The sequence below is a fragment of the Molossus molossus genome, unplaced genomic scaffold (genome assembly GCF_014108415.1).
Source record: "Molossus molossus isolate mMolMol1 unplaced genomic scaffold, mMolMol1.p scaffold_m16_p_4, whole genome shotgun sequence".
Classification (NCBI taxonomy): Eukaryota; Metazoa; Chordata; class Mammalia; order Chiroptera; family Molossidae; genus Molossus; species Molossus molossus.
Window position 1 is genome coordinate 108,879,478 of NW_023425377.1, and position 16,017 is coordinate 108,895,494.

At 40.8% G+C, this 16,017-nt stretch overlaps 1 protein-coding gene across 2 annotated transcripts in view; it reads right to left on the reverse strand.

Moving 5' to 3' along the window:
* Positions 1-401: 401 nt before the first annotated feature.
* Positions 402-16,017, reverse strand: part of EDNRA (endothelin receptor type A) — a 54,767-nt gene continuing 39,151 nt past the window's right edge. The window contains exons 4-8 of one of the 2 annotated variants that reach the window (XM_036240461.1): positions 10,860-11,058; positions 7,584-7,736; positions 3,016-3,149; positions 2,488-2,596; positions 402-1,029 (exon numbers count right to left, since the gene is read on the reverse strand). In XM_036240461.1, coding sequence (XP_036096354.1) covers positions 889-1,029; positions 2,488-2,596; positions 3,016-3,149; positions 7,584-7,736; positions 10,860-11,058 — 736 coding nt within the window. In that variant the 3' untranslated portion in view covers positions 402-888. The remainder of the gene's footprint in view (positions 1,030-2,487; positions 2,597-3,015; positions 3,150-7,583; positions 7,737-10,859; positions 11,059-16,017) is intronic. The other variant, XM_036240462.1, reaches the window with a different exon arrangement.

Sequence of the window (16,017 nt, forward strand, 5' to 3'; positions counted from 1 at the left end):
TTAAATGCATGTGTACCTTTAAACTTTGGTATATGATATTGATTTTACATAAAAGACATTAAAAAGAGATTGGGCTTATGAAATACAGAACTATTTGATTCAAGCATCATTATTTTCAAATTTAACATAAAAATATGTTCAGGATCTCCTATAATGAAACACCATTAAAAAAATAGGTTCTTAGAAATTATTTGAACAGCAGCTATTACACTGCCATATGTGGTTATCAGTTTATGCTTTTTTTTTTTTTTGTATTTGTTGCAGCTTGAGAAATTATGTTTCAAAGAAAAACAGTGACATGAGAAATAGTAACCTAATTGTTCACCTAAATTTTGTTTTACTGTTTTAAAAAAGAAAATAAACTCAAATAATTTATAGGCTACTATGCAGTTAAAAAAATACTGGCACCGAATGACGTTTCAAATCAAGGTGACTTAAGCCCATACTGTGGTTGGTAAACAAACAAACAAAAAAAACCCCACTTAAAAAATATCTCTATGTCATAATCTCCACACTTTCATGATGACCAGTTCTATTGAACATGTGGCAACGGCCGTGAAAGCTAGTCATGCACTGAAAACTATTCTCATGCAACGTAGTAAATAACATCTAGTTTCCTTGAACAGTCTCCCTTTCCCCTGCCAACGCTCACCGTTTTCTAGTGTTGAATATAACATGCAGAATATGTAAATTAGATAACTTAAAGAAGGGAGATTCATTGAATTTGTGGGTATAAACCCGTCCCCTCTCTGATGTTTTGGAAAGCATTTTCCGGCGGTGGGACTGAGTCATGGGAGAAGAGACTTCTGGAGACATAGTTGCTGTGTGATTTTTTTTTTCCCCTCCAAGGAGATTTGAAGGAATATTGATGAATGTTTCTTAAAGTGTTTAGTTTATACTGTCCTTGTGGCTGCTCCTCTCTGTGTTGTGGTTATTTTGTTCATGGTTCTTCCACTGGATGCTGGTTCCATTCATGGGGACCGAGGTCGTCAGGCTCTTGGACTGGTAACAGCAGCAGCAGAGGCAAGACTGGGAGAGGGAACAGATGCTAAATGACTTGAGCCTACCAGCCTGTTCCCAGCATAGCGCTCAGGCCTTGGGCCCCCACCAACAAGGAGTAAATGTTCACATGCACTTGAGGACAGAATGTGAGCCTTAACATAATCTGGGGATGGAGTCGGTAACCTGTAGGGAGAAGCTAAACTGTCCATTCTAGTGCAGAGAAATAGAGCCCATGTTTCTTGTTTAAATTCTATTGTCCAAGTCCAAGGGGAAGGGAAGCAGGTTTGGCCAGAGGGAGAGCGCTCTATCACTTGAGGTGGGCACGAGTTGGGAGCTAGGAGGGACCTGACCTTTCTTCAGTGTGTACCATGGTCTGGCTCTCTGCATTGTTCGCCTCATCTGATGTTCGCAGCCCTGGTAGTAGGTGCTATTTTCCTGCCAAGTTATAGGAAACTACCAAGTTTCATCTATTTGTATGATTCTTGGTTAATATACATCTCTCTCCTTTCAGACTGTATGTTCCACAGGGGCAGTCACTATGTTTTCCGTGTCCACTCTATCCCAAATACTAACAAACTGATACTGAGCATTTATTATTGTTTCAAGTACTTAATATATATTAACCCATTGAATCCCACTTATGACATAGATACTGTGATTGTCTGATTTTACAGACCAGCAAACTAAAGAACCAAGTGGGGCACCACCCGGACCTGGGTTTGGCAGTAGGTGCACAGCGGTGATGTAAATCAAGATTGTTTGTTTCCAGAGCCTGCACCCTTGACCTCTATGCTACTCTTCCTAATATGTGCCATGAACTGACATCCTGGCTGGAGATAGCATAATCCAGTTTGCTATCTCTATGTTATCCAGTTGGACTCTATGCTAAAATTATTCCAGGAACTGGAAAACTAACACATCAAAGAGAAGTGCTTGGACCTTCTGGAGGACATGGGCTGGCTTAGCTACAAGGAGATTTGAAGAACAGAAGGAAACTGATTTCAAATGCAATCACATTTGTTCAGATTTCCAGAACAATAAGCATTTACGTTCCTCGAGGAGGCTGTTATCGAATATACTATTTAGTAGCGTTTAGCAAGACCTTTCTTAACAATAGAGTTTATGTTTCATTGAGGCTGTTGTTAGTCTAAAAACAATATAAGGAAGAAATAGGTTATATGTATTCGATGTGGCCTGGAGCTCACATTTGAGCATTTCTTTTAAAAGGAGAGTACTACATTGACATGTTATTAAGTTAGTTATTTTTAATTTTAACCTCTGAATATGTCGCTGTCTGACTAGATATTACGTTTCTCTTATGCTGACAATCTGACCATCTTTCTAGTTAACAAAATATGATTTCCACTTCTCTACTGAAAAGTATAGCTGATGAAAGTAATATTTACAGCTGGAATTAGCCATGCCTGTTGGCTACTTAATATACTTATTTGGTTGGCCTTAAAAATACTTGCAAAACGGTCTTACCTGAAAACAATTTTTAAATTTCTTGCTCACAAAATATAGAGCTATTGGGTTAATACATGAATTCATAGTTGCCAAGTTAATACCGATGTAATCCATGAGCAGCAAGAAACTAGAGCAAGAGAAAATAGAGTAAAATAATTAGAACGTGATGTTTTCAAAACTGCAAACCAGCATTTATCCCTAGAATAAGCATTTTTCTTGCCCAGAAGCCATTTCTCGCAAGGAGCAGTCAGAAGGTTTTTAGAGTCCTTGTTTAAATGGCAGTTACAGTTCTGCAGGACATTCACCTGCCACTTGGTGAGCCCGGGCTGTGATGCACAGCCTCAGGAGGGGAGCAGCAAGATTACAGGTAGGCTTGCACAAATTTGGGGATCAGTTATGGGCTATGTCAGCTAGAGAAAAAATAATCAACTTTGCAGTTTTAATGTTCAGGGCTAATGAGAACGTAGACTAGATGGTTTTGCAAAAGCATCATACATGTGAAATTCAGAGACTCTCCAATTTCCTAATGGGTACATAGTATCATACCTAAGTAATTCACATCGGTTCGTGTCCGTCTCATCATACACGGTTTTCTTCAAAATACGGCTTAAATGAAGAGGGAACCAGCAAAGAGCAAAAATTACAACCAAGCAGAAAACTGTTTTTGCCACTTCTCGACGCTAAAGGAAAGTGAGAGGAAAAAAAAGTACAGTAAATTCAGTGTTTTTCTGCTAGATAAAAGAACGACACGACAAGGAAGCGGTAGAGAGCAGAGAAAGGGTAGCTCGCCTACCTCCCAGTGCCTCCACCTCTTTAAGATGTAGAGTCCAAGTTTATAATAAAAATTTGCTACTGATTCTTTTGGGCAGCTGCCAGGAAGGATGATAACTTCAGGCTGGTTAGTAGAACCAGGACAGTGGTTTCATGGCAGGGAGAGAAGGGAACTAGTTGGAGCTGAGCCAACACTGTGGCTGAGTGTGTGTGTGTGTGTGTGTGTGTGTGTGTGTGTGTGTGTGTGTAATAGGGGGAAAGCATTAGCTAAAAGCCCCAATAACAACTGACTAGCTTAATTACAGCAGGGCTTGTCAAGGTGACTGAACCCACCATGATAAAGAATGAGAAAAACGTTTTCCAAAGACGTTTGGGGAGAAAAAAAAAAAAAGACGGGAATAGGAAATAGAAAAGAAAAAGCGACAGCGATATGTTTTCTCCATTTCTTGATCTTGAAGAAAACTAGCATTGGGATATTTTTGCTATGAAAATTCTTTTTTTAATGATGTATTTCCCAAAGAGACATTGTTTGCAAAAAGAGGGATGAGGGTAAAGGATTATCAGCAATGGTGATTAGAAAAACTGGGACATTGTGACCCTGGACTGACTTCAGCTGAAGGTTTACATACTTTAAAGTCTGCGCAAGATCAGAAAAACATAGGTTGTGAATTATCAGCAGCAACCAGTCCTTTGTGTGCATTATGCTTGAGTATTATCGTACCTGCATTTAGAAGCCTAACTAGGAACATAAAATGTAACTTGTCTGTAACTGGGATCAGTTAATGTCAAAGTAAAGCTGATTGAAAACAGGGTAATGCTGGTTCAATCCACAGCATATAGCATTAAGTATGGGAAGCCTACAATAAACCCACATGATTAATAGAGTTGTTTAAAAAGATTTGGGGGCAGTTATCACAAATTGCTACTCTAACTTGAAGAACTGTGAGTTCTTTAATCTTTAGGATCTATTGGGCTAGCTGGGATATGCTTCAGAGAACACATAAACGGAGCAATGATTGAGAGAAACAAAGGATTCCAATCTGCAGGAAGGGGGGATCATTTTAAAGGGTCGTTTTGTGTACACAGAAAGACAGTATGTCCAGAAAAATGAAAAAGGAGCGTATTAGGGGAAGGCGACCTCCTCTGAGCATATCCCTAAAGAGGACTCCCCTTTTAAAAGGTAATATTAATACATTGCATGGCAGTCTGCTAGCTACTTAGCCAATATTCATCCTCCTATTTTCCCTGCTATCAGTCAGAGTCTTGATTTTGTATAGCAGTGTGGAGCCTGGCCTAACCATTAAATGGCCACCTGACACAGTTCTATCGGTCAGATTGAGCAGAAATTGTGTGAGGTTTCTGGAAAGCTGCTTAAAAGTGGGGGATACTCCTTTGGTGTGCACACACTCATGTAATCTACGTTCTTCCCCTTCTGTCCGGCTGGAAATCAGACACTGTATAAGGGGAGCACTGTAGTTGCTGTCTTGTGACACTGAGTGAAAGGTCAGCAAAACAGCAGACACCTGCCCATGAGTCCCTTCACCACGGAACCTATGACATCTGAGCTTTTTGCTGAGAGAGGAATATAAACCCCCTCCTTGGTCTACTCAGTGTCATTTTGAGTTTTCTGCTACCAGCATCCACACGCAATCCCTATCCGATAAAGTTGTTGTCAGTGCAATGAAGGGACATCCGAGAAACCATGCAAGAAGTGAGACCAAGGGCCCGACAGGATACCAGTCAGAGGGTGGCAGGGCCTCGCCCTCTGAGCTGGCTTCGCTCAGTCCCACTCGAAGGCCTTCCAGCCGGGCTTGCTCCTCTGCTCTCAGAACCTGCTACAGCTTTGAGTGTGGCACAAGGGGTGTCTACTGCATGAGGGCCAAGTCTTGGGTTCTGATTTCCATTTGGTTGAGTCATTCCTTCACCACCTCTATAATGTGGGTAATGCCTGTCTCGCCTGTCTCACAGTATGCTTTGGGGGATTCAAATAAGAAAATGACATGGAAATGCTCTAAGAAAACCTTTAAACATGTATGGAAATCTGAAGCATTATCATCGTATTATTGCTCCCATTCCCCATTTAATTATTTTCAGAGCAGATATCACTTATAGCTTACACAGGCCCAGTCATGGTGCTGATACGAAAATCAACATTTAAAACACAGTTTTTCACAAATCTATTCTAATGAATTACTTCCATTGCAGGAATGAGAGGTAATAATTGCTTAATATATTTCACATCTGGAGTACTTGGAATTTTCATACTTGAACCAAGTCACACCATAGTTTCTCATTATAATTTTTTTGTTAATTTTTTTAAATCTTCACCCGAGGACATTTTTGCATTTATCTTCATATAGAGCGGGAGGGAGAGAAGGAGGAAGAGAGAGAGAGAGAAACATTGATGTGAGAGAGACACATCAACTGGTTGCCACCCGCACAACCCAGCTGGGGCCGGGGATGAACCGTAACCGAGGTATGTGCCCTTAGCGGGAACTGAACCCGGGACTCTCTGGCCTGCAGGCAGACACTCTAACCACTGAGCAAAACTGGCCAGGACTCTTGTTAAATTTCAATAGAATAGCTACGATGTGTATGGCATGTTAGATTTTTACAAAGTATGTGTAGGCACATGAGTTCCTTTGATTCCCATGATAATATTGATTTATATGCAATTATGCCCAATTTACAGAAAAGGAGTTGGAAGCTCAGAAAAGTTAGTACAGTGGTTGAAAAGAGCTGCTGCTTTAGAATGATGCTTGTATATGATAACTATATAGATAACTATTAGGGCAGACTTCATCAACAACTCCCATTAACTTTTGCTGTGGTTGGGTGTCCTCTGTTGAGGCTTAGAACTTACCTACAGTCCTAGTTTACTCCTTGAATTCTTATCTATGAATATATTCTGAGTACTTACTATGAGTTGGATTGTGTTAGACCCCTGCATGTACTAGGTAACCCTCTTGATGTATTAGTATCTATTTCTATGAGGAATTAGAAGCCCAGAGAGATTAAGCCATTTTCCAATGTCACAGAGCCAGCAAGTGTGAGACCCAAGTTTTGCCCTTTTAAGCTCACAGCTTTCTCTGTTCTGTGTGTTGTCCTGGAGGGACCAACAACAGCCTCTTATTGACATATTCAAATTCATTCTAGAACTTTGTTCCCTCCAAAATTTCACCTCTTATATACCCAATCCGATTTCCTGTCAAGAGTCCTACCATCAATGTTGTTGATGTTGCTCTAATGAGGTTCATCTCCTTTCTCCCCAAATTAGTGGTTTCCTTGTCATGTTATAACTAGACGCCTATCTTCCCACCTGAAATACCCTCTGTCCTCTTCCTTCCCATCAAACCCCTTTATCGTCCACGAACAGGTCAACGCCCCTATCCACGAGCATTTTCTCCAGGACGTAATCTCATATCCTCCTTGGCTTTCTCTAGCACAGGCTACTTTTGCTGCACCGGTGGTTCCATTTTCCAGTTGTTTCCATGTTCATAGTTTATTTACACAATAAGACTGCAAAGCCCACTACAGGAGAAAGTCATGTGCTCCTTTTTGGTCCTGGCACAGTTCCAAGCCAAATTCAACGGACACACACACACACACACACAAACACACACGGTTGATGCACTCTTGGCAAAAATAAAGAAACAGTTCCTCTATTTGGGCCGGGCCTCCAGGTAGGCTCCCTAGGTCACAAAAGAAATTCCTAAGCCCAGCTGGTGTGGCTCAGTGATTGAGCATCAGCCCACGCACCAAGAGGTAGCCATTCAGTTCAGTCAGGGCACATGCCCAGGTAGTGGGCCAGGTCCCCAGTGGGGGTCATTCAGGAAGCAGCCAGTCGATATTGTCTCTCATTGATGTTTCTCTCTCTCTCTCCTTTTCCCTTCCTCTCTCTAAAATCAATTAAAAAATATATATATGTAAAGAAGAAATTCCTACAACTATAAAGAAAAGAAGCCCTGGCCAGTTTGACTCAGCAGTTAGAGCGTCGACCTGCGGTCCAGAGAGACCTGGGTTCGGTTCCCGCTAAGGGCACATTCCTTGGTTGCAGTTTGTCCCCGGCCCTGGTTGGTCGTGCGGGTGGCAGCCACTCAATGTGTCCCTTTCACATCGATGTTTCTCTCTCTCTCTTCCTCTCTCTCCCTCCCACTCTATCTGAACAAAAAATGGAAAAATATCCTCGGGTGAGGATTAAAAAAAAGAAAAGAAAAGAAGACAGACAGACCAAGAAGACAGAAGTTTTATTTTTGGGAAAGCAGGCTAACTCTGAAATATAGGCCTTTGGTTGTCAAGGACAAACAGTCCCGGCCTCAATTTCCTAATTGTACTGCATTCACCTGTTTCAGATGTTCACTGAGGGCGATTCTCAGGCTGCCGTTCCTTCTGTTTAACATCTCGCAGGTCATGAGGGTGTAGAAGATGGCGGTGCACACCAGGGGCATGCAGAAGTAGAAGCCGAACAGCCACCAGTCCTTCACGTCTTGGTAGAACTGCCAGTGAAGAGAAGGGTCAGGGAGGAGGGGCACTTACAACGTCCACTGACTGCGCGGTGCCCCGGGGAGCTTCGAGCCCTCCCTGTCTGCAGACGAGTTCGTGTGCGCATGCTCTCTGGTGGTGGTCATGAGCTGGGGGGTGGTGCTCAAGGCCCATTTAAATGGGCAACTCTGGAAATTACCCCGGCTTTATAAAAGAGCACATGGATCAACCGCATCATAAAATAAGTTACTCTGACAAAGATACTTTTTATAAACGGAAGTTGGTTTTGATGATATAATGGAAGAGCCCTCATCAGTACAAAGAATTCCCTTCCAAAGCTCACAGAACATAATTCTGAGACATACGGAATATATATTTATCTTAATTAGTGAGCCTCAAAAGGCTGCCTGTGCTTGGTTGACTTTGGACTATTATGGTCAAAGTGTACTTCATGTGAATATCTCGTTTGGAAGCAGGGAAGGTTATGAATGGCTTATCTATACAGCTTGAGTTCCTGGAAGTTAACCCTTTGCCTGGTATGTCTGCTATGTGACCTCGCAGCCAGCCAGTGGAGCCACTAATAAGCACGCCCCTTCTCGCTCTTTTTCATACGTGCCACCTGGAAACCATTAAGACGGAGTACCTTATCTGAAGGCATATTTAGCATTATCTCCCTGTGGGCAGGATTTGTAAATACCAGGATTATTCACTTTTATGTCTTTTGAAAGAAGAAAATTTAATACCCTATGAAAATGAAAATTGGAAAATTATTTCTGCATTCTTCTTCCCACTAAATTAATTACCACCTTGGGAAGAAATGCCTTTCCTTATTCCATTTCTTCAGACTGTTTATTTACTGTGGACCACGCAGGCTCCTGTAAGATCTCAGTTCCCACAGTGAAAACTAATCATGCTGTTCTGTGAGCAACCAGACAGTTTCTGAATATAGAAAGAGGCACAGTGGGATACATTTATAGCATGTTTATTAAAATAATCTATAAATGGTTCCCGAGGAAAAAAAGTTCTGGGCAGAGGTTCCTATCTATTTTTGTGCCACGGATCTCTTTGCAAGTCTGGTGAAGACGATAATCCTTTCTGAGAATAATATTTTTACATGCATAAGATAACATACGTAAGATTACAATGGAAACCAGTTACACAGACACAGTATCAAAACGTTAAAAATAAAATTCTGATTAGTAATATATGTGTTTATTAACAAATTAAATGACACTCGAATGGTGGTGGTCCTAATAACTATCAGAATGTTGAAGCAATGTTGAGTGTAAATGACATTTCAAGATTACGCAAATATTATGTGATATGAAAATGTGTTATTTCTATTAGTGAAAAAACTATGGTACTGTTAAATACTATTTCAGTTTGTTGCCTATATTCATAATAGAAGGAAATGATACATTTCAGTTAGAAGTTAGTGAAAATAAACATGTAATTTCTTTTCCATTCAGGTTCATATACCCTCAGGTTAAGTACAAAGTCCCAAAGGACTTGGTTTATGTAGATCTGTCTATACAAATATTTACCTATGCACATGACACTGTAGAAAGATTTCTGTACTGAACTTAAAAAACGAACACACTGAAAAAATCAGGACTCTCTTTTCATTTAAGTGCAACACAAACAGTCCTTTAAGTATCCTCTTCAATATGTACCCCCTTCTTCCAGGTGCACTGCTGGCTGGTGTGAATGCCCCTAATCCAGGTGCCAAGGGTCTGGAGGCTGACCCCATCGGGGTCTGGATGGAGTCCCCTACCCCCTCTGAGGCAGAGAAAGGGGTCACAAGATCCTTTCGAACTGATGTCATCAGCAAGGGTATGGAGGGGCCTCCCTCCAGTCTGTTAGAGCAAAGTTGAGGAGGAAAGTGTGGAACAAAGAGTAGGAATAAAATCAGGAAACAGTCTAGCAAACAAAAAACCAGGAGGAGAAAGAGAATCCCAAGTATAAAAAAAAATTATCAGTTCAAATTCATACCCTTTACTGCAACCCTCTGGGTTTTTCTGCCTGAGGGGTAGCAGCCCCTTGCTTGACCACTCTGTAGAGGAGACTTAGTCACAATGGAGGATCCCATTTCATGTTGTCCAGTTTGAGTGGTCAGTAAGCTCCTTCTTATGTTGGGCTTCTTCTCTCTAACATCTTATTCAGGACTATTTCGATTGCGCATTTACACTGCCCAAATTCTGATAGCCTCCGACTGGCTACTTCATTTTTTACCGTGGAGGTTTGACTTAAAAGGTCAATAGATACACAGACCTCAATTTTAAGGTTGCTAGTTTGGCAGCTTTCCTGAGTATCTTTCATTTGAAAACATGAATGTCCAAGCAGGATAACTGGTCAACTGTAAAATCACTAATTTTGTGAATTTTCCAAGTTAGGAAAACATACCTTGAGATGTCTGTAAGTGATTAAATGTGGAATCTGAGCTGCATGAAACGTACATCAAAGGATTAAATTATGCTGATCTAAGAGAAATAGTTATTCTTTTGGTTTTCCTCCTGAGTCTACTTTTGACTAGTTTTGCAAAGGTACTATGCATTTTAAGTATGTTTTCCAATACACGCATGTGATTAAGCATTTCAGAGAAACACTTATGTGACCAGGTGTGCCAAACAACAATTGAATTTGTTAAACTGGACACTTTAAAAAAAAGTTCTGCAAATTGATATTATTTATACATGTAAGTATGACTTCCTACTTGGAGTTAGTAAATCTATCTTTTAAAAAATGTGTGAGCAACATGTATTTCCCTGAGTAACATAAATATCAGCATGTCTGTCCAGCATGCTGGAAGTTGTACTGTATTCCTTATTTAAAAAACCAACTCTTTATACCTATGCTGTCTCTTTCTTAGTAAATGCATTTTAGAATTCGGAGTTGTTTGGTATGGAACAAAAGTTGTATCGACCGTTGTATTACAATAGTAAAAACAAAGTATTGTTCTATTCAAGAAGCTAAGCACTGGTTTAACATCTACCTTTTATGCAACTGAAGAATCTTTGACTGAATAACGGAGTAAACCACACTGGGCACTGCAGAGACATCAACAAGTCTTGTTGATGGTCAAGTTACATGGAAGACCTCCTCCCCTCCCCAGTGAATTCCCTTTAAATGATTCGTACCTCCATGAACTCTGATGTGGCATTGAGCATACAGGTTTTGTGCCGTTCACCCCTGTATTCAAAGGGCACCATGACGAAGCCAATCGCTTCCGGGATGGCAAGGATAAAAGAAAGGACCCAGATGGAGACAATTTCAATGGCAGTGATCAAAGGAATCCCAATTCCCTGAACACGACTCCAGGAAGCAACAGCTCTGTACCTGAAAAAAAGGGGGGGACAGTGGAATCAAGTTGTTAGGAAATTTTAAATTATTTCAGTTTAAAAATATTATAAATGCTGGAAGGCCCCTTCCATTGGTCATTTTGGGAACCACTGGCATTTTAGGAACTTTCTGTGGGCCCTGTGGGTGTAAAAGACTAGTGGGGCCACTAAAGGTCCCACCCATCTGGAAATCCGTTGCCTGGCAGGTGTGAGTCTGAGCTCTGTGTTTGGCTTCTAGCAAAACCTTGTGAGAGTGTAGAATGTGGCAGCCTCAGATAGGTGTGTCTATTTTTTAAAAATTTTATTATTTTTTATTAAAAAATTTTTTTTTCTTTATTGGTTTTTTTGTTTGTTCAGATAGAGTGGGAGGGAGAGCGAGAAAAAGATAGAGAGAGAAACATCGATGTAAAAGGGACACATCGAGTGGTTGCCACCTGCACGACCCAACCAGGGCCGGGGACAAACTGCAACCAAGGTACCTGCCCTTAGCGGGAACCGAACCTGGGTCTCTCTGGACTGCAGGCCGACGCTCTAACGTCTGAGCCAAACTGGTCAGGGCTATTTTTTAAAAATTTTAATCCTCACCTGAGGAGATAGATATATATATGTATACACACACACACACACACACACACACACATTTTAGACAGAGAAGAAGGGAGAGGGAGGGAGAGAGAGACAGAAATATCGATGTGGGAGAGAAACATCCATCAGTTGCCTCCTGTATGCACCCCAACCAGGGATGGATCCCACAATCATGGGAATCAAACCCATGACCATTTGGTGTATGGGATGATGCTCCAACCAACTGAGCCACACCAGCCAGGTAGTGTGTCTATGTTTTTTAAGCTGGGGGGAAAACTGGATGATGGAAGAGGCAGTAAAAGCTGCTGGTACTTAGTATGGTAATATCTTAGCCCCCTTATATATTAAAAAAAAACAAAACACCCAAACCTTGAAATCTTATCTATGAGTGGAGCTTAGATATCCTTAAGTGAATAGTGACCATAGCTAGCCCATCATTCTCTCTCTTCTACCTTCAACATTTGATCACTGTGGACTTGTATCAGGTGGCAGTTTTAATAAACAGACAATATTTCTAGTAAATGTCAAGGAATGACTTTATCACTCCCATTATGGTGCTGTGCTAGAGTATATAACAATGACTTAAAGACATCTTGATGTCTAATCTTTAGCATTTACAGTCTAATAGAAAAGAATGGTTCTTATATAAGAATAGAATATAAATATAACTGAATAATCATGTAAATTAAAAAGCAAATTGGCATTAAGAAAGTCTAGTTAGCCCTAGTCAGTTTGGCTCAGCAGTTGGAGCATCAGCCTGTGGAGAGAAGGGTCGAGGGTTCGAGTCCTGGTCAAGGGCATGTACCTGGATTGCAGGTTTGATCCCCGACCCTGGTTGGGGTTGTGTGGGAGGCAACCATTTAATGTGTTTCTCTCACATCGATGTTTCTCTCTTTCTCCCCTACCCCTTCCATTCTAAAAATCAATGGAAAAATATCCTCAGTTGAGGATAAAAAAGAGAAAGAAAGCAAGCATGTTTACGTTTTTTTTTGTTTGTTTTTGTTTGTTTTTTTTACTTTAATATGTTTGTGATAATCACAGTTAAATGTTAAGTCTAAAGAAAGTTTGGTTTCAGAAACTCTCTGGTCTTTGATCTGATGTGATGGTCTGGGGCTAACTACTTTTAGACTTATTAAGAAGGGACCTGTGATGTAGTATGGTATTTTTGTGGCTTCATTCTTGACATTTTTGTTGCTGTTGTAATGGAAAGGAAACCTTTTCTTTTTATAGCTTTATTAAGTAGTGCCAGAGGGCTGTAAAACAGATCAAAGCATTGGAGACAGGTACACCTGGGTTCACAGGGCATGTGACTTAATGTGGAAGATTAGTCAGTAAAGCCAAGGCAACCTACAAGCTACTCATATCCACCAAGATGAGTCCTATCACTTATATTCAGTGTTCTGTCTCAGTACATCTTCAAGGTACATCTGTGAAAACACAGCTTCTAGGAACTATGCTATCTTGTTCTTCACTGTAGATTAGAACCTATAGTTTCGGTATGTACAATGATGCCACACGGCACACACACAGCACAGTTTTATGGAGAAATGTTTTGCAAAAGATTTTTAGGGTAAATAAGATTGGTGTACAATACAATCTCTAAAAAAGTCCAGATTAGTTCAGAATGGAATAAAATACAGCTATGCAGACAGACCAAGAAATTCCTTTTATGATATGGCCAAGATTGCATGTTTAAATTTATGGTTATTTCCAGTGGGATAAGGACTACTATTTATTTTGCTCTCCATTTCTGTTTACTTTTCTTTGTTGCCTTATTAGACTGGCAGCCTGATGTTCAGTAAAAGCTAAAAGGAATGGAGACTGAATGTCTAGATCCCGAGGCTGTCACTGAGTTATATCTATTTCTTCTCCCCTCCTCTCAGATCAGTTATCAGGAACGGTGACTGAAATAAAATACTTTATCTCTTAAGGGAGTAAGAAAACCAGACATCTTAGGCAGGATTAGAGATAGAAAGTGGTTTAACTGTGGTCAGCATGTTCTTATAATTAATATATTTACAGACCAGCTTCATTTTATAATGTGCCGTAAATTCCCAGAATATTACATGTCTATAATCCAATGTATATTAAACATTTAAAAATAAATAGAAGTAATTTTTAGAATCTAGTTTAGTAAATTATTCATAATCAGTCTGCTCCTTCATTTACACACATGACTGAGAATTAGAATGTTTCCCATTTGTCATCACAGTGATCTTAATAAAATCTCTATGAAATGAGAAACTAACCATGAGAGCAGTTATAAACAATTGTGATGATAGAGGTGGGGAAAGTTGTGGAAAATAAGAAACACTGGACTCCAAGATGGCAGTGGAGTAGGTGGATGTTACACTCATTTCCTCCCAGAACCAAACTGGAATTATACCTACACTATAGAATAAAAAAAACTGAATAACCAACTAAAGGCTAGCTTAAGAGAAGTCTTATAGCCAAGAATTTACAGAAGAAGCCACAATGAGACTGGTAGGAAGGGTGGAGATGCAGAAAGGGCTGGCCCCGCTCCAAGGGGCAGCTGAGATTTTGGAGGGATATCTCAGCAGCAAAGGTTCCCCCTGAGAAGTGTGGGGTCTCAACCCCAAGCCAGGCTCCCCAGACTAGAGCACCAGAGCCAGGAAGAGGTGCCCACGTAATATGTGGCTGTGAAAATCAGTGGGGATTCTGTCCACTGGGGAGAGACAAGAGTCTGCTAGAGTCACAGGTGGCCTCTTAAAGGGCCATTGCACAAAATCGCATTTGCAGTCACTCACCCTGGGCTCCACTGGAGGGAGTCAGATTGGACTAGAGTTGCCTGAGGAGAGGCTGGGGTTTGTGGCTCTGGGGAGGGAGCTGAAGGGACAGCTGCCAGGATCCTTGTGCTGAGTCCCTCTCTCACACCCTGGGTGAATGCAATAGCCCCACCCTCTGAACTCCTTGCCACCCCACCCTATAGAGCTTGCACCTTGCTGAGGAGTCAGCTGCCTTGGCTGGGGTGTAGAGGTTTGGGCAGACTCAAGGGTGTCAGTGACTAAGTTGTGTGGCTCTGGGATGGGGGCCACTTCCCCTACCTTCCCCCAAGCATGACTGGCACTTCTTCCTCACTGGAGATCCACTAGCTCCATCTTCTTGATTCTCAAAGGTCCCACATACATCCAGTGGCCAGCTTCAGACAACACCAGAGTAGGATCCAATTAGCTTCACAAACAACATATCCAGTGGGAGATTTCGGCAGGCACCAGACCCTGCTGAGATGAATTCCGACCCCACGCACGAAAGGGCCAATAGCAATCAAGACTCAACTACAACAGGAGGGCCCACATAACTCACACAAAGGACATTCTTGGAGCACCCAGCTTAGGTGAACAGGAGACTGCTGTACTGGGACCCACAGGACACCTACTACGTAAGTCCACCCTACCAAGAGTGGGAGTCATAACAGATCTACCTGGTACATAAAAACAAACACAAAGAGGTAGCCAAAATGGGGAGACAGAGAAACATTCCCCAAATGAAAGAGCTGGAGAAATCTCCAGAAAAAGAACTAAATGAAATGGAGGCAAGCAATTGATCAGATATAGGGTTGAGAAAAATGGTTATAAGGATGCTCGAGGAACTTAGTGAGAACTACAACAGCAAGAAAAGACATATAAATAATAAAAAAGAACTAGTCAGAAACAAAGAATACAATATCTGAAATAAAGAATACATTAGAAGAATAAACAATAGGTTGGATGAAGCAGAGTACTGAATCAGTGATTTGCAAGACAATATAGCAGAAAATACCCAAGCAGAGCAGCAAGAGACCCACCTCAGAATAAAAGATGAACAGGCTAAAAGTAAAGGGATGTAAAAAGATATTTCATGCAAATGGAAATGAAAGAAAAGCTGGGGTCACAATGTTTATATCTAACAAAATAGACTTAAAGCAAAGGCTATATATGAGAAAAGAAGGATACTACATAATGATAAAGGAAACAATCCAAGAGAGGATATAACACTTGTAAACATGTATGCACCCAACATAGGAGCACCTAATAATATAAAGCAAATCTTGATGGATATGAAGTAGAGATCTATAGTAACACAGTCATAATAGGAGATTTTAACACCCCATTGACATCATTTCTTTCTTTTAAAAATTAAATGTATTGGCATGACATTGGTTAATACAATTATGTAAGTTTCAGGTATACAATTCTACTATAAATCATCTTTTATTGTATTGTGTGTTTACCACCCCAAGTCAAGTCTCCTTTCATCACCATTTATCCCTCATGTTCATGGATTGGAAGAATTAACATCATTAAAATGTCCACACTACCCAAAGCAATCTATAGATTCAATGCAATTTCTATCAACATACCAGTGAAATATT